The 25,710-nt window shown below is 38.0% G+C and overlaps 1 protein-coding gene across 3 annotated transcripts; it reads right to left on the reverse strand.

Annotated features, from left to right (window-relative positions):
- Window positions 1–47: 47 nt before the first annotated feature.
- On the reverse strand, window positions 48–25,664 carry CRYZ (crystallin zeta). Of its 3 annotated transcripts, none has more exons than XM_079129357.1 (9): window positions 25,528–25,664; window positions 19,582–19,698; window positions 18,004–18,156; window positions 13,756–13,919; window positions 9,032–9,083; window positions 4,375–4,524; window positions 1,583–1,684; window positions 1,394–1,489; window positions 48–961 (listed from the first exon to the last, which is right to left on the reverse strand). In XM_079129357.1, exons 2-9 carry the CDS (start codon window positions 19,690–19,692, stop codon window positions 800–802), a joined length of 990 nt encoding a protein of 329 aa, XP_078985483.1. In that variant the 5' UTR covers window positions 19,693–19,698; window positions 25,528–25,664; the 3' UTR covers window positions 48–799. The 3 variants fall into 3 exon arrangements, with proteins under 3 accessions (XP_078985483.1, XP_078985484.1, XP_078985485.1); XM_079129358.1 differs by lacking the exon at window positions 25,528–25,664 and adding an exon at window positions 24,830–24,977; XM_079129359.1 differs by lacking the exon at window positions 25,528–25,664 and adding an exon at window positions 24,791–24,922.
- Window positions 25,665–25,710: the final 46 nt, after the last annotated feature.

Raw genomic sequence — 25,710 nt, forward strand, 5'->3', positions numbered from 1 at the left:
GATTTGAGACAAGTTTTGCACAAAGACAAACTAAACAAACACAGGTCTAATTTTCCATAGGATTTATTACAGGTTTTTTAAAACAAAAGCAGACAATTCTTAGTATCAAATTAGTGCACTTATTAATTTAAATAACAATATGTAACCCATATCACAAAAATCAGTAACTCTAAGTCTACTCTAAAAACCTAATCAATCAAGAAATACCTTGGTGACTCTGTACCTAGCATCATAGACTAAAAATGTGCCAGTGGTAATGAATTAGGAATGTAATGCATAATTTATTAATTTGGGAAAAACTAAAAAAAATTCTCTAGGTATTATGTATTTTTTTCCCTTCCAAAAGATTATGGGTTTAAATGAGATTAGTTATGAAAAAGTTAGTCTAGAGAGTTTCGAGTCCATCATAGCTATGGGTTAATCAGAGAAGATTAGTGAAATGTTGACATTTAAAAAATAAGTAGGTTTGGAAATCAAAAGTCTTATTCTAAATCTGCACATTTTAATCATGTTGTATAATCAATCAAGAAATTCTGAAACCAACCCAATGCCAAATGACCACCAACATGCTGTTTCCTACTATGATGACCCCTTAATTTGATATAGAAGGCATATAAAATATTGCAAGCTACAAAATGTTTTCCTCCATTTTCTCTGTTCCCTAAAGAAAAAAAAAATCTTGTTTTTTAAAATAAGAAATTCACTGAATCAATTAAATGTTAATTAAAGGAACTGTAGGTTAAGTCTAGAGGACAGAACGCCTCCTAACTGCACAGGAAGACAATAGAAGAATGAATCGTCACAAGAGAAGAACCATTTTTCCAGCAGGCCTATTACCACGAATGATATCCTCATGAGCCTGGGCCGCCTTCTCCAAAGGATACTGAGACCCTATCACAGGTTTTAGCCAACCAATTTCCATTCCTGCTTGAAGGGCTGCTGCAAATTGCTGAAACTCCTCCTATAAAAGAGCAAAAATAATTTATTTTTGTAGTAAAACATATGACTTAATTTTTAGAAGCTTTAAATATCTTTAGGATCTAAGAGTTATATCACAGTCTCTTACAAATAGGTGGTTTTTGTCAATTTTTCCAGAACTACAGAAAAAGTAGTTCTCTGAAGCATAACCATAAGTTCCACTTGCCTGGGACAGTGTTAGTTTACAAAATATCTATTTTCTTGAAATAATTAGTAATAGTATCAACTTTCTCTCTCAAGAGTGCTGACTTGGGTGATAAATTGTATTTTTGCCTTCATTACCTATCAGGTGGCTTATCCATACCCACTCCTCTAGTCAGACAAGCAAGCTTAGCATCTACTCTAACTTCAGTCTGTCAGACTAGGAAAACTGTACCAATGTCAAAGTTAACAAAAGTAAAAGCACTTCTCATACCTTGGTTGATGCAAAGAGAGTGACTCCAACTATACGAGACTCTTTCATCATGGTGGCCCGTGGGTTTATTTCAATAGGGCCTCTGCTGCCAACAACCTATTATGAAAACAACAGGTATACAGTTAAAGATCGCTGCAGGAGAGCATTAAACTGAGGTAAAACTTTAAAGTGGTAATGAAAAATACTTACTATTACTCTTCCTCCAAATGACAGAAGATTCAAATCATTACTCAGATTTACATTAGCTAACATTTCAATAATCACATCAATCCCCTTTTCACCAACAGATTTCTACATAATAAAAAAGAATGGAGAGTAAGATAACACAAGTGAAAAACCTGTATAATAGCTATTATTTTACAAAAATGCATCCCAAATGACAATGACATAAAATATGTTTTTAAAAATAACAATGTAAATTTTAAAATGATCTAATTATATAATGATGGTATAACTCCAAGGTACCAGCTACAACATCTAAAATGATAAAGGTTTCTACTGGATCAATTGACATGATGAAATAAAGTCTCCCTGGAATTTTCAGGTGCTAGACTCAATTCGAGTATAAACCACTTTTTACTTAGATAAAGATTTCCTATCTTTAAAATGTATTTTACAAAAAAATGAACAAATCAAAATCCAAAAACCCCAGGGGGCTTCCCTTTTTATTAAAATAACAAATACACTGGTGTTGCAGGATTTTAGTGTGTGTGTGTGTGTGTGTGTCTGTGTGTGTGTGCGCGCGCGTGCGCATTCAGTTTTGTTCCAAATGGTTTACCATCTGATTGTCACGCTGAGATTTTGGTTCCCACCTGGCACTTTTAAAAAGCTAATGCATATCTACATGATATTCATTTTATTTTATCAACAAATAAAGAATATCCCATGTCAGACACTATGCTAGAATGCAAAGAATGAATGCAGTGAGCTAAAAACAAAGCTAAAAGAAAGATGGAAAATACTAATCATAGCTGTAATGTAATGGCCGAAGTGCTATAGTAGCAAAATAAGCCATAATTTATAGAAGAAAAAAGTTAAAACTCTGCAACTATAGAGACAATGATCTGGGCCTCAGGCATGGAAAAGAATTGTCTAAGCAAAAAGGAAGGAAGACAAGTGAGGGAAGCCAGACAGGAGACAGAGTAAGTCTCAACTTAAGAAACCAAAAAGCAAAATGTTAGGAACTGAGAAGTCAAGGATTAGAACACTAGAGAAACTGAAGATCATATCTAGGTGTGGAGAAGGAGCAGGGAGAAGAGGTGTGTGTTAGTCAGTTTTCTGTTATATTAACAAAACACCTTCGATAATCAACTTAAAGAAAAATGTTTTATTTTGGCTCACAATTTTAGAGGTGTTGGTCCATGGTCAGTTAACCTCGTTGCTTTGGGGCCTACAGCAATGCAGTTATCATGGCAGGGAGTGCCTCACAGAATATGACTACTCATCCCATGGTGAGAAACAGGAGGGGTTAGGGTCCTAATAACCCCTTCAAGGTCATGTCTCCATATGACTGTAAGAGTCACACTAGGCCCTACCTCTTAGAGGTTCCAGTACCTCCCAACAGTGCCTCAGGCTGGGGGGACCAAGGTTTTCATGCATGGCTCTTTGGGGAATACTCATCCAAACCACCACAGCATTGTGGGAGAGGGGATTGTAGAATGGATACAGATTGTAACCACACATTGAATGCCATGTTAAAGGATTGGGAGTTTGTTCATTGATTCATGCACCAGACACCGTTTTAAGCACTGCAATAGCAGTAGGAAGTGAGAGTAAAAAAATTCCTTTTCTAAAGTAGCTGCCATTTTTAGTTACTTCTGGGTATTTTTTGAAGGAGGAACACAAATAAATCTGATTAAAAAATAGAAAAGACAAAAGGGGCTATTAGCTAATTTAGGATTGATAGTCAGGGCTAGAGAAATTGAGGCCTAAACTAAGTCACAGGTGGATGGAATAGAGTAAGAGAGGTCTGCATAAAGGCATGTCAGAGGTGAAACCAGCAGGATGAGGTGACCAACTTGGGTGGGAGGGAGAATGGTGATTAAAATAAAATGAGGGTTCCTATCTTGGGTGAGCAGATGAGTGGCAAGGTCTAGCAGGCTGGTGGCATGAAGGAATGGAAGACAGGCCAGAGACAGTTCTGTAAATCAGTAGCACATGAGTAATAACCAAAGCCATGGGATAAATGAAGTTGATTAGAGGAAAGTCTAGCACATGGAAGAGAGACTAAGGTAAAAAACACCATGGAACACCAGTATGAAGTCATATGAAGAGGAAGGAGAATGAAGGTGAATAGTTAGGGAAGCAAGAACAAAATCAGCTTTAAGGAGATGTGGTCAGGGTCCAATGCTCTGAAAAATCAAACAGGATGAGGACTGAGACAAGACCAGGAGACTGTGACCTCAGAGGAGCAGTTTAAGAAGGTTCTCAGTGAGACCTGTCTCTAAATAAAATACAAAATAGTGCTGGGGATGTGGTTCAGTGGTCGAGTGCCCCAGAGTTCAATCCCCAGTAAACCCCCACAAAAAACAACAACAACAAATATATATATATATATATATATATATATATATGCACTAAATAACAAATATAAGACCTCTACCATTTAAATAAAAGAGACAGATACAAGGGCAAATTAACCGCTACTCAATCGAGTGTTTACTGCAATGGGAGGTAAGGAAGGAAAAGCTTTACTTGAAATGTGATTACATTAAAGAGCACCAATTTTTATAGCTATGAGACTCCAGAAAGATATTTCATTTAGTACATATACACAATACAGAAAGGACAGTAAAATTTGAAAAATTAGCCATCTCTGCTTTTTAAATTAATTAAAACTTTAAAACACACATAGGCATAAAACCGCATAGTCATAAAAATGGAAGCAAACAACTTTAAGAGAGTAGTTTGTAAAAGAATATAGAAACAAAGTAGTCTCCAATAAACAATGTTAGACTTTTATATACTGAAGAGAATTTTACCTTAATTTTGTCAATATAATTAACTTCTCTGTGATTAAATACTTCATGGGCTCCATTTTGCAAAACAATCTTTTGTCCCTCCTCAGTACCAGCTGTGCCCAAAACCTTTAAACCATAAGCTCTAGCAATTTGGCATGTTGCTAATCCAACCTGAAAATCAAAATATAACACAATAGTTATATATTTTCTGCATTCCTGAAAACACTTAATAAACATAAAATGAGCTTCAGGTCCTTCTAGGATTTAACCTATCTTCAAGGAACTTAGCATGTAAAGAAATAAGAAAAATAGCTAACTTGTATTGAGCGCTTATAATGTTCTAGTTACCATCTTAAATACTTTCTACATACTGCTTTATTCCATCCTCACAATGATCCTAAAGTAGATATTATTTCTGTCTCTATTCTACATATGAGGAAGCATAAGTTTCAAAATAGAAGTAACCTGCCAAGTGCTGTGGCATATACCTGTAATCCCAGCATGTGGGGAGGAGGATCAAAAGTTAAAGGCCAGCCTCAGCAGATAACAAGGCCCTAAGCAACTTAGCAAGACCCTGTCACAAAATAAAAACACAAAAAGGGCTAGGGATGTAGCTCAGTAAAGCACCCCTGGGTTCAATCCCCAGTACAAAAAAAAAAAAAAAAGTAAATTGCCCAAGTCACATACAAAGAGGGAATAGTAGCTGGACCAAATCAAATCAGACTACAGAACTTGAATTTTTAAGCAGTGCATCAAAATGTTTGCTTAGCATCTGCTTTGCACAGAAGGTATGGGCTTTAAAGATGATCTGAAAATTCTCACTAACTTTATACTTCAACTAATTAAAAAAATACTAGTCGGGCATGGTAGTACACGCCTGTAATCCCAGTGGCTCAGAAGGCTGAGATGGGAGGATCACAAGTTCAAAGTCAGCTTCAGCAAAAGTGACACACCAAGCAACCCAGTGAGGATCTGTCTCTAAATAAAATACAAAATAGTGCTGGGGATGTGGCTCAGTGGTCGAGTGCCCCAGAGTTCAATCCCCAGTAAACCCCCACAAAATATATATATAGTGTATATAATACATATATATATGTATGTTTATATATATATGTATGTTTATATATATATATATATATATACACTAAATAACAAATGTAAGATCTCTACCATTTAAATAAAAGAAACAGGTACACAGGCAAATTAACTGTGCTACTCAATTGAATGTTTACTGTGTGTTAAACATGATTAATATAAGAAACAACATTCTAAGGAGGGGGAGATAATAAACACATGAATAAATAAATGAATAAAATAAATTCAGAAAATGGTTAATGCTAAGAAGAAGAAGAAGAAGAAGAAGAAAAAAAAAACTGGCTATTGGGTTAGAAAGAGATAGGAAAAGGGGCAATTCAGGTCATCAGGAAAGGCCACTAAGGAGAAATGAGGCCTAAAAGGCAGTGAGCAACACGCCACATGAACATCTGGGCAGTCATCTGGGGTATGCTGCAGGTAGCAAACAGGGTGAAGCAGGAATGTGCCTGAGTGCTCAAAAAGGCAGAAAGAGGGTCCACATGCCTCAAGCAACAGAGAGAGAGTGGAAGATAAGTCCAGAGAGGCAAAGAGAGACCAAAGTGACAGGACCTTAGAGGTAAGATAAAGGCTTGGGATTTTATTAAAAACTATGCAGAATCACTGGAGAGCTCCAGCAGGGGAGTATATGATCAATTTAGACTTTAAAAAAGGTCACTCCAATTATATGTGAGGCACAAAGAAAGTGGAGAGGAATGGGGAAGGAAGATCAGTTTGTAGTTGGCAAAACAGTCTACATAAAAGATGAAGCTGGCTTAGACTAACGTAGTGGCATGACAAACAACAAAAACAATCCAAATAGTTAGAGGTAAACTGATGGGACTTCCTCACAGATCAAATGTGGACGGCAAGGAGAAAAGTCAAGGATGTCTCTTGGGTCTTTGGTCAGATCAACTGGCTTCATTAACCAAGAACATCACGTTTCTGAAAGCAACAGTCCACTTGGAACATGCAGGAGTTGCACATCATTCCCCAAAGGAGGGGAAAGTGGGTATGGACTTGAAGTTTGGAGCTGGGTAAATGTGTTTGAGATTCATCATCTTATAGGTGGATGAAGTCACTAGAATGCCAGATAAATGTGCTTAGTATAAAAGAGAAAAGTAATTTAGGAATATAGATAAAAAAGAATCAAATATGCCAATATGCCAAATATGCTATTTGCCAAATAAATGATACAGAGAAGTGTCACACACATTTAGGAAAGTGTCTCGACTTACTGCTAATGACATTTGGGTCATATCATTTCTTGCTGTGGGAGACTATTCTGAGCATTGAAGGATGTCTGGCAGCATCCCTGGCTGCTGCCCACTAGATGCCAGAATCCTCTTCCCCAATGTAACAACCAAAAATATTTCTAGACATTGACAAATGTCCCTGAAAGGAAAGGCAGATGATACAGAATCACTGCACATCCCCACGCCCCATTGATAACCACTGATCTAGAGAAGGACTGGGTTGGGCAAGACAGAAAAAAATTAAAATGAACAATGGTGAAAGAGAAATTGATTTAAATTGTAGTAATCACAGACTCCCGGGCCTGAAACAGACCCTAAAGATTGTAATATGCATAGGAATGATGATCTAACTCAGTAAGGTTATGGCAGGCACTTATGGGATCTAACCAACAAATACACCAACAAATGCACGGAACTCACTACCTGATGGAGAACAGAGGCATCCAACTAGATGAAACACAGCATGCTACTGGGTCACCACAATGAACTTTCATTTTCAATTAAAAAAATCACAGATGTCTAATAAAACCACATTTAAAAATAAAGATTTATCATAAGTATATCTCTTTATGCTCTCCTTTGAAGAGTACTTGACAGCTTTGTAAAAGCACTGTTTATTTTCTTCTCATCAACAATTTTACCAGCAATACTCTTTCAGTAGATTATGCACCATTATGTGGCAACTATTTTTCTCGTACTTATTTTGCTAACACTAAAATACAGCACTCCCCACCAACATATCAGGACAATAGCTGTGTTCATAAATCCTACACCATTTTAAACACACAACATAATCCCAAAGGAATTTGAATTAAATGAGGACAGAAAGTACAAACAGAAGCAAGGCAAAACCCAGCACTCTGTTTCCCTCTGATAGGGCAGGGAGGATCAGAAGCGATTCACACACCAGGTCGCCAGCCTATCCCTGCCAGGCAAGGATTTAACAAACAGCCAGCTCCAAGAACAGTGTGGATTTTACCTTAAAAAAAAAAAAAAAAAAAAAGCATGGCAAAGCGACTGGGCTTTTTACAAGAGGGTAAGGGAATAAAGAGAGATTTTCTTTAAACTCTTCTCCTTCCTACTGAAATCTTTCTCTTCTACACAGAGCATAAGGTCAGTCTCAGAAAGCCAGAGCAATTTAAATAAATGCATGTGTGTGACAGACCTTCAGTTATTTGGGGTTAAATTTAACCTACTCTAAAAATAGCCTCTTCTCTGGAGCTAAACAATGGGCATTTTTGATAGGACTTATCTCATATTTTCTCAAGCCCCACAAAGACAATCTTGGTGTTTTTTAGTAAATAGTCTGGTCTGTGAAGTCCTTCAGAATTGATCTATTTGAGGTGTATAGGAAGCTGGGTGTGAAACCTTGTGATTCATCTAAAGAAATAGACAAAAAGGCACTGACTTCTCTGGATCACATGTCCACTTTTAGAGGTCAGGAAAAGACCCTCATTATTTGGGGTGCAGTACTCCACGTATTAGATTACTTCTTTCAGTGTACTCTCCAGAACACACGATGCTCACGAAGGGTTAACCAGCTTCCTCAAGGTGAGCCACTTCACTCTGGGCCCTTTATTTTGAAAATGCAAAATCTTATCTCCAAAATTTCCAAAGCCTCTCTCTGTAGGATAGAGGTCACGTCGATTTCTTGTTAAATTCCAACCTCAGAACTCTAACTCTTCTAAGCTCCTCAGAGGCCCACTGGCAGCCAGGTTCTTGAGGAGGTTTCTGACAGCTTGGTGCTGGGTGATTTCCGTGAAGGGCTTATTTTACAAGTTCTGAGTCCTCACCCCCCTCCCAACATTAGCATTTTAAGCCATGGGTTGTGGTGTTAAGGACACAGCTGTACACTGTGCACTCCATGAATGTCATCAAAGCGCAGCAGGCAAGCAAAGGAGGGGAGGTAGAAAGGACTGAGCAGTGTAGCTTTGCAGTGCAGTCTGGGGCCACACAAATGAAGCTCTAATGAGCTTTATTTCCTTATCTAAGGGAATATGGAATTAATATTAACCTTTAGAACTGTTTAAAATTCTTGATAAATATTCTTGTAACATATGCTACTTGAAGGCAAAAACACGGCCTGTTATCTTGGTCTACACCCAGTATAGGTAAAAAACCTAATGCAGACATTATCATGACGTGCTCTGTGGAATTTATTAACCAAGAAATGCTAATAAGGTAATGACAGACGATCACGTTTAGAAGACTGGGTTTTAAGAAATTTCCCCATATAATGGGACAAAAAGTGGCCATGACTGTATTTATAAATTTGGCTTTTAAAAAAACAACTTGAACTATGGCAAACCCATAAACCCAAGCTCATTTAAACATAAAAAAAAGAGACTTACTCCTCCACTAGCCCCATGAACCAGAACACTCTCTCCAGCTTTCACACGGGCACTGTAAAAGAAAACAGAGGTCCCATCTCTTTATTCTTTGAACATAATTAAGTTCAAGTATTTTTTCATTATCTTTAAGGCATTTCTACCCTTAGTCCATCTAACATTTACCCAAAGAGCATCCTGATATACAGCCCAAAATATTCTTCACGCTCCACAGGATCAAATAATGGTTCTTGAGAGCCACAGATAAAGGGAAATCTTCAATTCATATATCTGTTCAGCAAATGGTTGCTGAGAGTCATTGAGTGCCACGCACTGTGCTGGATGCTGGCATCACAACATAGTGCTGTTTCTGAGAGGCTTCAGTCCTTGTGGGTACATTAAGTGGAACTTTTAAGCCTGGAGGAACTGGAGTCTTTCATTCCCCAGCATCCCACAGAAAGTGTCTCCAGGCAGGTTTATTACAGGTAAGTCTTCATTCTGTGGTCCAGAGTAATACTCAAGTACACACAGAAGCCAGCCTATTTTTGGCCAGAGGTAAGAAAATATTTTTAGCTTCTCTGTGCCTCTGAACGTCAAGAGGCACTAGCCTCTGGGCTCTGACTGATTTCAGAAAGCAGGGCTGAATCAGCAAATTTTCTTGTCACAGAGGTCCCATGCCACCCCCAAAATGTCCAGATCCTCAAGTGAATAGACATATTCTTTTTACTCCTGGCTCACAGTATTACACCTCTGTATGCACAGAAAGCAAGGAACAGGGACCAAGGGGGTTGCGCCACTCTTCCATAAGGGCAAGTGCTAATGTCAAGGCCAGCAGCTGAATGGGATTTGGATCTGACTCTCAGGGAGGAGCGCTCAGTTCCTAGAACAATGTGGGGTGGTCACTCTCCAAGGACACTGTGCTTTTTCTGGGAGTGAGAACACAGTAACCTGGAGCCAGGTTCACAGCTGTGTGCCAATAGTTGATAAATGGCAACAAGGAACAACAAAGGAAGCTTCCCCCAGCACTCTTGCTTGGAGATAAGGGGATTGAAGAAAGTGGGTTCAACTGAAGGTCTGAATGATAAACTGACATAATCAGTACCAAAAATATTTGACATTATAGAATATAAATAAAGTACGGGCATAGGGTTACTAATATTATACTATGAAATATGAAATACTTCCCAATGAATTTTTATAAAAATCTTAAACACAACACCTCAAACACTAAAAACATTCTTCTCAATCCCCAGGGGCGGGATGAGTGTAGGCAAACCCTCTTCTAAATCCCCACTACTGTGATCACAGCCCCTGCAGGGAGTCATTGACATGGTTAATTTTGTGTATCAACTCACCTGGACCTCATATTTGTTCAAACACCATTCTGGATGTCCTGCGAAGATGTTTTCTTAGATGAGATTAACACTTGAAATGGTAGAGTGTGAGTAAAGTAGACTACCCTTTATAATGTGGGTGGGCCTTCAAATCAGTTGAAGGCCTATATAGAACAAAACTGACTTTCTGCGCAAGAGGGAATCCTGCCAGTGGACTGTCTTGTGCCTTAAACTGCAACTCTTCCTGAGTCTCCAGCCTGTTGACCTCTCCCATCAAATTTTAGACTTGCACACCTCTATAGTTTCAAAAGCCAGTTCCTTAATACCAATCAATCAATACATATGAACATTTATTTTTTAGGAATATATATATATATATATATATATATATATATATATATATATATACACACACACACACACAGATAGATACACACACACACACACACACACACAGAGTCTCTTGGTTCGGTCTCCTGGAACAGCCTAGACTAACACAGTCCTTTTCCCTGGGGTTCATGGCCTGGGCTCAAGCACTGGGCCTGGCCTTCACACTGATGTCCTCTTCTATCTCTGGGTCACTGAAAACTCTTGCTCCTGGCACACAGGCTTTCTCTTCCACCTGAAATTCAGCCCTATTCTGGAGTTCAACAACCAACAAGAAAAAAATCTAGTGCCACAATTCCTGAACTGTCCTCTGCTTCACCTGCTCTCTTTCAGGCTAAATCTGGTGAACAACAACAATCACTGTGCCTAAGAAATGGCAGATACCAACAGTCAATGCTGTGGCAGGACTCTTCTGCCCTGATTTTGAGAGCCCACATTCTGTCAAAACCTCTTCCTCTACCTCACAGAGATGGTTGTCTCTTGCCAGCACCATATCTGCCCACTTGCTGCTCCTGACCTCATTTCCTTCCCTTCCAGCCTGGACCCCAGGGAAGGGTGCCCTGGCTTCTCAGCTCCTTTGAACTATTCCATTTGCCATTAATATTCCAGCCTTAGATTAAAGATAAAACCTAACTTCCTCAAAACTTTATCTAAATGGTTACTACTGTGGAAGAAAATCCTATGACCCTGCATTTCAGTGCCCTTCAATTCTGATTCTTATAAGATTACTTTAAGCCAGGTGTGGTGGTATAAACCTATAATTCCAGTGGCTCAGGAGGCTGAGACAGGAGGATCAGGAGTTCAAAGTCAGCCTCAGCAAAAGGGAGGCACTAAGCAACTCAGTGAGACCGTCTCTAAATAAAATACAAAATATCGCTGGGGATGTGGCTCAGTGATCGAGTGCTCCTGAGTTCAATTCCTGGAACCAAAAAAACAAAGTCACTTTGCCTCCTACTTCATTATGAAAAGTGAACCAATCATACATAAGCTCCTTCCACACCCTCACACACTTTTCCATAATTCTGATCCTTATCCTCCAAGGGTAAAGCTGTCCTTTTGATATTTGAAGCCAGTCTCTCTACTATGTCCTAAATCCTTTCCATCTTGCCTTATACAAGATCTTATTCCATCAGTCTTCCTCCCCTGGTGAGATTCTTTCTTAGCTATATACATGTTCAAGACTTGTCTACCCTATTAAAAAAAAAAAAAAAAAAAAAAAAAAAGAAGGATCTTTCCCCCCTTCCCCCATTCCCTCCAAAGTAACCTTCTCCTCTCCCCTCTGCTCACTGCTGTCTAATAACTGGTTTCCCTCCTTCCTAGCTAGGCAGCCACCACTTCTACTATAACCAACACAAACGGAGCACTTCCTCTGTGCCAGATGCCACCCTAAGAGCTTCACACATATACTTCAACACACCCCTAGAGGGTAAACACTGTTATTATCCACATTTTTCAAATCAGTAAGCTACAGTTAAAAAGGGGAAGTAATTTGACCATGGTCATTTAGAGAGCACCAGGCAAAGACAGGACTCTAGCCCAGGTCTTTTATCTTCAAAGCCCATGTGCTTACTGGGCACTTCATGAATACCGTGACCTTCACACTCTTGGCTTATGGATCCACTCCCTTGAGTTCCCTGAGGACTCTATAACTTTCATCTGCTCATGGTTTTAAATGCTGATGTTCACAAGGGTCCTATTCTCACTACCCAAGGGACTGCCACACTTTTCATCTACTCTTATCTACATGCTGACTTGCCCAAATTTATATCTCTAGCCTTCAAGTTTCAGATTCTTTTATCCCACAGGCTATTGGGCTTCTCTCCTGGGATCTGGGATGACTGTCTCGCAATTTCAAGTCCAAAACCAAACACAGTTTACCAAGACTTTCTCCTCTTTATATCATAGTTATATATTATTCAAGGTAAAAAAGTTACAAGTATCCTTAAGCTCTCCCTCTTCCTCATTACACACCTGCAAAAAAAAAAAAAAAAAAAAAAAAAAAAACCACTAAATCCTCCTGATTTTACCTATCTGAAGTTATCCTTTCCTCTCCACCTCTTCTACCATGATGTCTTCTATCATAACCTTTGCTCTGTCTCATAAGAATTTTGTCCAGAGGAGACTCCTACAGGTTCTCCTGTCTGTTCCTCCTCCTGTCTTCAAATTCATCCTTCACACAGCAGATAGGTGATCTTTGAAACACAAATATAATAATGGCATTCTCCTGAATAAAACATTTTATGAACTCCAGGCCCTTACTTAAGAATGTGTGAGCTCCACAGCCTAGCTTCATACAGTTTGAAACCTGCCTGTTTGATGATAATAGCTATCATTTATTGAGAGGCTATGTTCCAACCTTATTCTCTGCCACTCTTCACCTTGAAATCTTTTACCCAACAAAACCAAATTGCTACAGCTATCCCCAGCCACCATGCTGTTCTCCCCATGCATCATGCTATTCCCATTGTTGAGAATGTCCTTGCCCCTCCCAGACACCCTTCCTTGGGCAAATTCCCGAATGCTCTTCAAATGTCAAGGGGATATGACCAAAATATAGATTTTCAGGTGTGAGAGGGGTGAGGAAAGTTTCTATGCTCTACTTTTAAGGTGCTGCACATGTGATTCCAATAGATAACAGAATTTCTAAACCACATCTTTAAGATAATCCAAGTTTCGCACGTCTCCGGGAGGGTCACACTCATCACCACACACATCCCTTGTGATCCCACAAATCCCCACATATATTTCACCATTGTCCTTTGCCCATTACACATAAATATTATTATTCTTAAGTCTATTTCCCTCACTAGACTGTGAGTCTCATCAAGATGGTATTTTCTCTGATTTGGGTCCCCAGTGATCTGCACAATCACCCAAATCAGCACAGTTTCCAACCCATAAATGTTTGATGGTATAAAACTAGTAACCCAAAGTGACAGACAGATGCATGACAGATGGTAGGTTGGAAGGCGGTTCACGGGGCCCTCCTTTGGCACTGGCTATAAAATTTACAGAGTGTGTCATTACCTGTGGATCAGAGCTCGAAAAGCAGTAAAGTACGGGATCCCAATGGCAGCACCTTGTTTGAAGTCCAGATTCTTGGGCAGTGGGTAAATAGTGTGATCCGCTGCGAGAGCATACTCTGCATAGGCCCCTGAGATTGTGCTGGAACTGAAGACCCTGTCACCTTTCTGGGGAGGAGACAGATTAATATCTGCACCAGGGCTTCAAAATTATGCCAAGATGGGTATCATTCTTTATCATGCAACCTTTATAAGAAGAAATAAGTATTTACATATTGTTTTCTATATCTTAGGAATGCATAAAAATATTTTTAAAATGCTGAACATTTTTAAATGTTTTCTTAATGGAACCCAATGAAAGGAAAATTAAATAGAAAAAACAAAAGGAGGACTCTAGGAATAGCCTGATGATGGCAAAGATGATAACTCACCTTTACTGAGGACTTACTATGTTAGGCACTGTGTCAGTGTCTTATTGGTCCTATTTGACCTTCACAACTACCTATGTAAGATGGGCACTTTTATTATCTTCACTTTAGATTAATCCCACTATACAGATGAGGAAATTGAGGTAAAAAGAAGTTCTGTAATCTCCTAGAATCAATCACTTGGTCAAAGGTGGTTAATACAAACTGCTATTGTGTGTGTGTGTGTGTGTGTGTGTGTGTGTGTGTGTGTGTGTGTATGGGCAGAACACTAGAGAGAATAAACAAAGAAAATGTCAAATTTCTTCAACACACTAACAACTGTTCTAAATCCTTTCCATGGATGTGCCCCTATCATTTTTCATGCATAAACCCAAAAGCAAGAAACCGTGCCAGGATCCTGACAGCAGGATGAGCTAGGACAAGTTTCTTCACTGTTGGCACCATATACAGTAAATTCTCAATAAACTCCTGCTGGGCCTATACTTTTGAAAAGCACATGCATGACATTAGAGGTTCAGCATGATTTGCATGTTAGGGGAAATTTGACTGCCCACTTTAAGCAGTCCCTCAAATTCTCTTTTTTGGAAAAATAAAATAAAAGTGAATATTCTTTGGAATAGGCAAAGCAGGGAGGCAATGATTGCTCAGAATACTTTAATTGGTTCTATAATTTAGAAACCTGAAAGAAACAGCATTATTCAGCAGGATGGAGATGTGAAAAGATCCAAAAGGCATCTGAGAGTCAAAGACAAGTATCACCACTTAATAGTGTCTCCTGCAAGGGTCAAGCAATCCTAGGTTAAGATTAATCCTGCTTTTATAACTTAAACACATGTTGAACTGATTTCAATTTCAATCATTTACTAAGAATCCACTATCTGGAAAGCATTATTTTGAGTTCTGCAAGGAATACAAATAGCAAGACACTGTCTCTAATCTTAAGCACCCTAAACTCTAGGATGAGAGAGAAGAACATAACAGAAAAAATTATAAAGCAAGGTAAACACAATAAGTCATCAAAGGGAGGTACAAGAAGAAGAAAGGGATTACTTTTAAGCTGAGAAAATGGAGGAACTGTTCCATTGAGAAGTTAATATTTGAGTTAGAACTTGAAGAACAGGACAAGATTTTGAAAAAAGAATTGGAAAGAGTCTATGGAACCAACCTAGGCACCCTTCAACAGATGAGTGGATAAAGAATATATATATATACATACATATAAACACACACACACACACACACACACACACACACACACACACAATGGAATATTACTTAACTTTAAAGAAGAATGAAATTATGGCATTTGCCAGTACATGGATGGAGTTGGAGAATATCATGCTAAGTGAAATAAGCTAAACCCCAAAAAACCGAAGGCTGAATGTTTTCTCTATATGCAGATACTAATTCTAATAAGGGTGGGAGGCTAGGGAAGAATAGTTACTTTACATTAGGTAGAGGGGAGGGGAAGGGGTATGGGAATAGAAAGGATAGTGGAATGAAACAGACATTATTATCTCATGTACATATATGACTGCATGACCAAAGTGATCCTACAATATGTACAATCAGAAAAATGAGAAATTATACTCCATTTATTTATGATTTACTGAAATGTATAAATGCATTCTATTGTCATGTACAACTAATTAGAACAAATTTTAAATAATGAAAAAAAAAGAATTGGGAAGAATCAACATGGGTGAAGAAACAGAAGTAGCAAAGAAACAGAGGCAGGAATAAATGCTGAGATAGTACAAGCATCAATTCTCATTAAGAAGGTAAGTACTGGCATTACATACCTCGTGTGTGGTATGTTATGATTTCAGGAGATAAAATGGAAAGAAATTAAAGTTGGAGTACAAAAACAACATGAAGTTTACTTGAATCTATGTATATATGTTTCAGTTTAGTTCTGCCAAGCAGAAGAACCAATATGATCAAAAACACAGACACAAGAGAGGCTGGGATGTGCAGGGGAGGATAATAATTCGATACTAAAGAATAAACTGCAGGTTGAGAGGAGGAGATAAAAATGACAAGATAGATGGGAGAGAGCCTCGAACACTCTTATTCCATAAAGAGGAGTTTCATCAATATCCTGAAATATTTAAGGAATTAATGCAAAAATTAATAGAGGTATAAAATGCTCAGAATTACATGCCAGGAGAAGATTCTAGAGTAGGGGTAGATTCTAGTGTAGGGAAAGGAGAGAGGGTAGTAAGTTAAGTGTGTATCACAGAAGCCCAGGTCAGAGGTATAGTTAAGTAGGTAAGATAGCTTGAACTAAACTATAGGCACTAGGTATGGAAAGAGGAGAGAGAATGCCATTCCAGTGAGGAAGACTGAGATAAGCCTTGAACCCTAGAAGCTGCCAAGGCAACATAAGAGAGGGGCAGATCTGCAGTGAGAAAAGATGAGCTCTGTTGCAGATTCACTGAGTAAGAGTTTCCCAGAGGCTGGCCATGGGAGTCCAGTGCTCTTCAAAAGAACTTTTGTCATGGTGGAAATCTATTCAGGATATCTGCACTGTCTGGTAAATACTAAGAAAAAAAATTAGTATATTGTCATACTGTGTCTAGGTTATACTCTCCCATAAGACTTGCAGAGTAGCAGCTAGATGCATGTGAATACTAAGCATTTGAATTGCTGCCAGTATGACTTTGGAACTGCACTTTCAATTTGAATTTAAATTAACTTGATTTGAAATTCTTAATTGCCAATAGGGGCCAGTGGCTACTGTTTTGGATAGCTCAGTAGAAAGTTCCATGTTAAAGACATCACAAATGATAATGGAAATAAAGGGAGTACGTGAGATCATCATGAAAAAGACATCAAATACAAAAAGTAGAGGTCTAAACAGGGACTAAGAGACCTGGGCAGCACCAAGATTTAAGGAGCACACATAGAAAAAAAATTCTGAAAAAGGATGCCCAGAGAGGAAGGCGAAGGAAGGACAGGATAAAACGATGTCACAGAAGCTGTAGAAAAAGTTTTTTTTAAGAAAAGTTAAGTGGCTGAGAGTGTCAAATGTCACTGAGAAGTCGAGAAAGATAATGACATAAAAGGGCCCATTAACTCCCGCAGTACAGAGGCGATTAGTGACATTAGCAAGAATAGTTTCAGTGGAGCGATGGGGGCAGAAGCCAGATTGCCACAGACTGAGAAGTGGAAAGCTGTATGTATCTGCCCGTCTTCCTGTACAGGGGCACATTAATCTTCTCCATCCCAGGCCAATTTTGGTAAATGTGCTGCCAAAGTTGAGCAGGTCAAGAAATTACGAGGAAAGAGGCTAGAACATGAGTATGATATGAATATACTATCTCCTTTATATGTCTTTTGGCATATATATAACAAAAGCCCTGACCAAAACACTTCCATTGACCTTGATCTGACTCAGCTCTGAAACTGTAGAATGACCTTGCATGTTTTCAAGTTTTCTCATTCTTAAAAAAAAAAAAAAAAAAAATTCTCCTTTATTTTGTAAAATTAAATTCATAAAGGGAATTAAAAATTATATTGGCTTGTGTACTACCAAGACTTAGGAAACAGTATAAATTCCTTATTTGTGTTCTTTACTTACATATTTTTATTAAATCAAAAGGACCACAGTTCCTTTTGTGGAGTTGTTAGATACAGAAATCATCCAGCACTTGCTCCAACTGATACAAACAAATCCTCTGGATAAGACATCATTTCTTTTTTGACTAAAGGAGTCCCCCAAGTGGCAGAAATTGTGTAATGGGGCCTTTGAAAGTCTTACAGATATGTTTTAAAGATATGCTAAAAGTAAGTCAAAATGGAAATAATTAAAAATGTAATACCTTGAAAGCAGTTACATTATCTCCAATGGCCTCTATTACCCCAGCCACATCAGTGCCAGGTGTATAGGGTAAGACTGGCTTTAGGGAATGAGTACCAGAGCGAATATATGTCTCCACTGGGTTTACACCACACGCGTGGACTTTGATTAGAACCTGAAATGACAATGCATTTTAGTTACACAGAGCATTTAGGCATTAATTTACAGTTATGCTATAACCAAATGGATTATGAGAGCTATAAAAATGGAGAAAACAAAACAAACTAATCCTTTCCCTCAAGCAGGTCACATTCTAATTTTGTGAACCAATATGTAAATAAAAAATAAAACGAAGTGGCTTATGTGCTATATTAAAAAGATTTTGGGAAAAAAGAAGAAATATTTAAGAATATGTGTGGCAGAGACCTCTGTATTTCACCAAACCTATTTCCTCCTCTTCCTAGACACATGGGAGAAACATTATTTCCTGGCCCCCTTCTCAGTATTGAGTAGTGAAGGGCCTGAGTGACAGCCAGGGAAACGTGAGCAGAAGTGATGACAGCCACTTGCAGCCTGGCCCATCAAAACTGTCCTAGGCAATCTGCACTGTGTTTCCACATCCTTTCCTGGAAACCTCAGAACTCAGGTGCTGAAGGTGGCAGAACCCTATGAGGACAGAAGCCTGAGTCCTACTAAGTCACTGCAGAAGGACTACCCACCAACATTATAAAATTTGGGAAATAATTTTCTATTTTTGAAGCACTGAGATTTTGAGGTTTCTTCTAGTAAAGAAGCCAATTTTTCTTTAACACAGAGTGATTATCTCTGCTATAGGAATACGAGAAAACCTTAAGGAGGAAGCAGTATTTGTATTTGAGTTAGGCCTTGAAAGATAAGTAGAGATTCTATAAGAATAGGAGGAAAATTATTTCAGGTAAAAGAAATAGTACATGCAAAGATGGAAGGAATGAAAGGGCCTCTTGGGGAAACTGGATAAAGTATGATGTTGTTACAGCACTGTCTATTGGGGGAGTGATAAGAAATAAATTTGTAAAGGTAGGTTATAGCAAATTGTGTAAACTCTCTAAGGCTTGCTAAGGAAATTAGACTACGGAGCTATGGAAGGTGCAGTAATAAAAACACATAACTTTGAATCAAAAGGATATTGTTAAAGTCACTTGAGATGAGTAAGCTTTACAATTAAATTCTCTTAATTCATAAGTGAAAAATATGAATGCAGAAGGAAATTTTTCCTCACCATGTGCAAAATAAAAACCATGTAAGTTTTTGATTAAAATAAAGTATCAAAACTACTTATGACTCCATTCAGAAAAATCCAAAATTTTTTTATACTGTGTAAGTTGATTCTCACTCCAAAAAATTGTCTCATAAGCAGAGGTTATTTCTTCTCATTTATCTACTTCACTAATTATTAGATCTCTGTTAATTTTGTCAGAGTTCATGCATATAAATTGTGTAGACTTTGTCCAAATTCAGGGTCTTTATAAATCATTGTTAGTCTGTGCTTTGAACACTAACTTAATGTGCTAGGGTTTCACATCCATTGTAATCATTGTCTGAATAAGGTCATTATTTCCACCTGGTGTTCTTTTGGAACCGGTACTACAACATCCGACCGCAGCTTCAGCACTTCTGGTCCACCAAATTCAAAAACTCTAATAGCTCTCATTAACTTCTGTCCAGTTGCCATGGTGACCTAGATAGTAAGGAAAAATTAATTTATGGTTATATTGCATTTAGGCTATCACTGTTTTTTCCCCTGGAGGGGCAGATCAAAAAATTTGATTCCAAACAACAATTTAAATCATGAGCTTACAACTAATCTCATTTAATTTTTAAGAATTTTTCATCCAACAAATCCTTCAGCTACAAAACCTTCCTGTGGGGATTTAGTGACTTCAACAAGGGAAACAAACATGTAACCAGAAACATTTGGATAGACAACATGATACCATACCTTATGCTTTCTTTTGTGTAAGCTTGGATTGCAACACCTTGAAAAATTTAGGAGATAATATAAGATTTACTAACATTAGATAAACAGACTTCATATTGATAAGATTACAAAATATGTCAAATATATAGAGAAATATGGAGAATATAATTAAACACTTTCACATCTAATGTTAACAAATCTCAACATTTTAAAATCCTAAAACTTTATAAACATGAAGCTTGCTGTGCCCATCCCTACACCCATTTCTGAACCTTTCAAAAGGTGATTTTACCATAAATTCACTACTATTCATTCCCAAGCATGTCCTACCACTAATACACCAATATGCATTAATAAGCAATAAGTGCTATTGTTTTGCAAGTTTTCCAACTTTTGGTTGTTTTGTACTTAATTCTACAATTTGCTTTTTCTTTCAGCATTAAGTTTTGAGATGTATCAAATTGAAACACTTGGTTTTATGTAGATCATTTTAACAAAAGGAGAAAAACATTAAAAACCAAAAAACACTGCTCCGTAGGCAATTTTTACAACCTTTTATAAATTCTAAGGGCTTAATTAACCTTTACGTCCACCACTGTTAAAATAAAAAGAAAATTGAGAGTTAAAATAAATTAAGAAAGCGGTACTAAGAGGAAAATTCATTGCATGGAGCGCATTCCAGAAAAGAATAAAAAGTCAACAATTAAATGACCTAACATTACATCTCAAAGCCCTAAAAAAGAAGAACAGAATAACAGCAAAAGTAGTAGAAGACAGGAAATAATTAAAATCAGAGCTGAAATCAATGAAATTGAAACAAAAGAAACTATTCAAAAAATTGACATAACAAAAAGTTGGTTCTTTGAGAAAGTAAACAAAATAGATAAACCCTTAGCCACACTAACAAAGAGAAGGAGAGAGAAGACTCAAATTACTAAAATACATGATGCAAAAGGAAATATCACAACAGACACCACTGAGATACAGAACATAATGAGAAGCTACTTTGAAAATCTGTATTCCAACAAAATAGAAACTACTGAAGACATTGACAAATTTCTAGAGACATATGCTCCTCCCAAGCTGAACCAGGAGGACATACACGATTTAAACAGATCAATATCAAGCAATGAAATAGAAGAAGCCATTAAAAATCTACCATCCAAGAAAAGCCCAGGACCAGACAGATTCTCAGCTGAGTTCTACAAGACGTTCAAAGAAGAACTCATTCCAATACTTCTCAAAGTATTCCAGGAAATAGAAAAGGAGGGTACCCTACCGAACTCATTCTATGAAGCTAATATCACCCTCATACCCAAACCAGGAAAAGACACATCAAGGAAAGAAAATTTTAGATCAATATCCTTGATGAATATAGATGCTAAGATCCTTAACAAAATATTGGCAAACCGTATCCAAAAACATATTAAGAAAATTGTGCACCACGATCAAGTGGGGTTCATTCCTGGAATGCAAGGATGGTTTAACATCCGTAAATCAATCAACATAATCCATCATGTCAATAGGCTTAAGGATAAGAATCATATGGTTATTTCAATTGACGCAGAAAAAGCATTTGACAAAATAAACTAAGAAAAGGCAAAGAGCATTAGTATATAAAATCATGTAATGGAAAATTTTGGAAACTGAAAAATTTTTCTGTACCTATAGAGATAATGAAAAGGTGTTGACTATATTTCCATAAATTTAGTTGTGGGTTATTATAATTTCTTGAAATAAGGCAAATCAAATATTGTTAGATTCTGCTACTACTTAGAACATCTTTGCTAACTTCTGCAATAATTATACTCCTTAAACACAAGCAGTACAATATGGAAGAGCTGCAAAAACTAGGACCTGTGATCCAAGAACTCACACTTTTATCAGAGCTCAGCACAGGACTGCTCAGAATAGGGCCTATTCTGGTTAAAAATGTCATTCCATCTGTGCGTAGGGTTGGAGTCAGAGGACCAAAAACATTTTGGTAGCATTATTAATGGAAAGTTCTTGATTTAATTAATCAGAAATTTACCACTTAAAAATCCTTAGTTAATATGATCTAAAACAGTGCTTAGAACAAAGGCAAACATGAAATTTCCATAGGAAATGTGAAATTTTCCAAAGGAGCAAAAGCAGGCAGAGGGTATAAACAGAGCTGCACAAGTAGCATAGCAGCTACACAGTTTTTGAGGGTAGATGGGTCAACCCCCAAAGGACCCAGAAATGGTAACCAATTGTACTCAGTGATTTCACTACTGTTCTTTCGGTCTTCACTCAAGCTGGGATTTTTCATAGACAAGAAAGTGAAAGTAGAGCTTGGCATAATGGCACACACCTGTAATTTAGGAGGTTGAGGCAGGAGAATTGGAGGCTTGAGGCCAGCCTTAGCAATTTAGTCCAGCTCTTAGCAACTTAGTGAGACTCAGTCAAAAGTGAAAAGTCAAAATAAAAAGGGGCTGGGGATGTGGCTTAGCCATAAAACAACCCTGGATTCAATCCCCAGTACCACAAGAAAAACAAACAAACAAACAAAAAACAAAACTAGAAAATAAAACAGAAAAAAATTGCCCAGATCAGAGTTTCCCATGCATGGTAGAATGGTAAAAATAAGAACTCAGCTTTCTCCCATTACTACTGCTTTGTTTGTTTGTTTGCTGTTGTTGTTTTCAACATGGTATCATGGAAAGTGTGTGGGTTTGGAATCCAATAGCTCTAGGCTGGAATTTACTAGCTACATGGCTGTGGGCAAGGCAGTGAACGTTCCGAGCCCATTTTCTCATCTGAAAACTGGGTTTCCTCAGTTACTACACAGGAGACATGGAAAGCAGCAAGCACAGAACTTAGCAATGCATGCTCTGGTGTATGGCACATAGCATTAGTTCTTTCCAATTTCTTATTCATAAAAATATACTCCATTCTATATTTCTACAATCATCTTCAACATAACAATGTTTATAAAACCTTGTTAGGAAAACAAGCTCTTACCCTCCAAGAATCCAGTCTAGATAATCATTTTATAAAATTTAATATCAATAATTGGTTGTCATTTATTTGACAAGTAGTTCTTGAACATTAAATGTATGTGAGGTATTGTACTAAAACCAGAAAACACAAAGGACATAGAGAAAATACCCCACTCTCCCAGAAGCTATGCACTCTGTACTCTCACTCTCTGTCATACACACATAAATACATCATGTAAGATGTATAACTCTACATTTTCAGTATTGACCTATTTACTATTTATTTCTTCCAAATGCTCAAATTTTGCCATCAGTAGACATCATTATTACTCTCAAAAAACCCTGTAGTAATAATAAAATCAAAATTACTCTGAAATAGGATATGTATCTTATATCTAACACATTTATTTCCCATTTATTCTGGAAATGGCTAAATAGGGAGAAAGAAAGGAAGGTAGAGACTTATCCTTAATACTTGATTTAGGAGACCCACCTGCCTTGCCCAGTACCATCACACTGGACCCTGTAAAGAGACTGCCCATGACCTTGACAGCACTCTCTTCTGCTCTGCTTCTCTTGATCTTATTTCCTCAGAGCCTTGGCCATTCTGATTGGCCAGGCTCCAAATTGGACTCTGCCTTTGAAATCAACTATGGGATCCTTATCTGTTTCATAATTGAGGTACTATGTCAAAGGGAATTATAAGAAAAATAAAATAACGTGACATACTAATAGCAATTATAATTCTGAATCTACCACAATACCTCACTTTAAAAAAAAAAAAAAGCATGAGTCTTTCAACTCTATTGATAAAAATATTTTTACCACAGATAGAGAAGCAATGGTGATTAAAAATGTTATTTTATGTAGAAGTAAAAATAAAACCACCACTCATTTCATGAATGATAAAACACTGCTAAAAGCTTAAGAGACTTGGCCAGGGTCACACTAAAGCAAAGCTAGAACCCAAGTCCTACACTTAACAGATTTTTTTCCTTCATGTATAATCCTTTAACCCTCAACCTTAGAAATTTTGGCACAGATTACCCTCGATTTCTAGAAATAAATTTCATAATGATGACTATGAGAGACTGAGTAAGAAATATAAAAATTTAATTAACCTACAGGTAGGATTACATATTTTATGATTAAGGTTTCTACTTAGTTTGAAATTTCTCAAATGCCTATAACTCAGGAAATTCAGTAGAAATACAAAAGACAGGATTCTATTACGAAAACTAATAATTTCCTTATATGGAAAATGGAGATAATATTCCGGAGCATAGGGTCCCTGTGAAGATTAACTGCAACAACACAGGCAGAGTTCTTCTGGTATGCCTAGCATACAGTACTCTTTATAATATTGAGTAAGTCATTTGTGGTCTCACATTGGATAGGCAAGGTTTTACACTGCTTGTGTTTTAAAAGTGTGCCTCAAACAGGTCTTTATATTTATCAAATATCTACTTCTAAAAATTATTTGGAGTACCTCAGTTTAATTTTTGGTTCTGATTTTTGTCTCTGAATAGCTGCCAACCATACTTCTAAAATCTAGGATATCACAAAACTTAAAATTATCCTTCTAACATTGATCATGTCCAGGCTATGCTTGATTCCATATGGTTTAAATGAAAGTTAAGTACAGCAACTCATAAAGCCAGAATAAAAGCTCATTATGAGACAAAAGCAGAAGTAAAATTAAGAATTCTGGCAAAAAAAAAAATGAAAACTTGGAAAAAGATCCAATTATTACAAAATGTGCTGCTGTTGATCAAGAATGACTCATGTAAACATATGGGGGGGGTGTTAAATTCATCAGCAATTCTTTTCCCAGATGTATGATAAGGAAAGGTGAAGTGGGGCGGGCGGTTAAAAAGATAATTCCGAACCTCTCCAGGGTCTTGGATGGAACAGGGCAGGCTGCTCACCAGTGTTGGGATAGAGCTCCGTGAGATCTGCTGCTGAAGTCGCTAGTGCAATAACCAGTCACACTGGCTTCAGGGGAACTCACACTTCCACTAGCTGTGTACAAGGAGACCAGACTTTAGACTTTGAAAGGTTCAATCATTAATGAACCTTCCAGGGTCACTAACATGAGTCTCCTCTGGAAACTGTAAATATAAGCCAAGTGTTAACAGTGATTTTTTTTTTTTTGAAGATTATTCTAGGTGGGGGCTACATAAGACGATGTACTTCTTCCCAAACGGTAGCTTGCAACCCTGTCGGCAGGCTCCTGGAAAGGGCGCTAGGAAACCTACTGTGGCGGTAACGTGGGGAACAATCTCCAGTAGCCGCTGTGAGGCAGAGGCCCTGGGCCGACTGGCGGCAGGAGGCGGGCAGAACGCGCCAGCCGAGCCCCGCGGTACCGCTTCCTAAACGCAGGTCCTACTGCAAACCAGGGCTGGGGGGGCCAGGACCGGTACGAAAAACTTCCCCGGTGATTTTCAGCTGAGAACTTGTGGCTCCTAGAGAGGAACCGCTTCGCTGTCGAGCTCCCGGAGGTGCACTGATTCTCGGGGAAAACGGCAGGAGAAAAGAGCAGACAAAATCAGCACCTTGAAATTTGGACCAGCGTCGCGGGGATTCTCAGGGTCAACGACTAAGGGGACTTTTAAAAACCACTTACCGCCTCTAGAGTGGAGATCAAAACTTGCCTAGGCGCCCTCAGAATCCACAGAACTTCCAACTTTTGCAGGCTCCGCCTCACCGGCGCGCCTCTTTTGACTTGCAGGGAAAGACCCGAGAATCTCTCCAGTGCGACAAGACGAGGAAGTTTGGCCCTCTGCGGCCACCGCTCGCTTCAACATGG

This window comes from Sciurus vulgaris (assembly GCF_902686455.1).
Source record: "Sciurus vulgaris genome assembly, chromosome: 1".
Taxonomy (NCBI): Eukaryota; Metazoa; Chordata; class Mammalia; order Rodentia; family Sciuridae; genus Sciurus; species Sciurus vulgaris.

What these genes read in the sequence shown, in the direction of transcription:
- CRYZ (XM_079129357.1), bottom strand. Translation starts at nt 19,692, where the DNA reads ATGGCAACTGGACAGAAGTTAATGAGAGCTATTAGAGTTTTTGAATTT. An exon ending in TTCATGGGGCTAGTGGAGGA is followed by an intron (nt 4,525 to 9,031) that starts GTAAGTCTCTTT and finishes TTTGATTTTCAG; the next exon opens with GTTGGATTAGCAACATGCCA. An exon ending in CTCTCTTTGCATCAACCAAG is followed by an intron (nt 962 to 1,393) that starts GTATGAGAAGTG and finishes GCTCTTTTATAG; the next exon opens with GAGGAGTTTCAGCAATTTGC.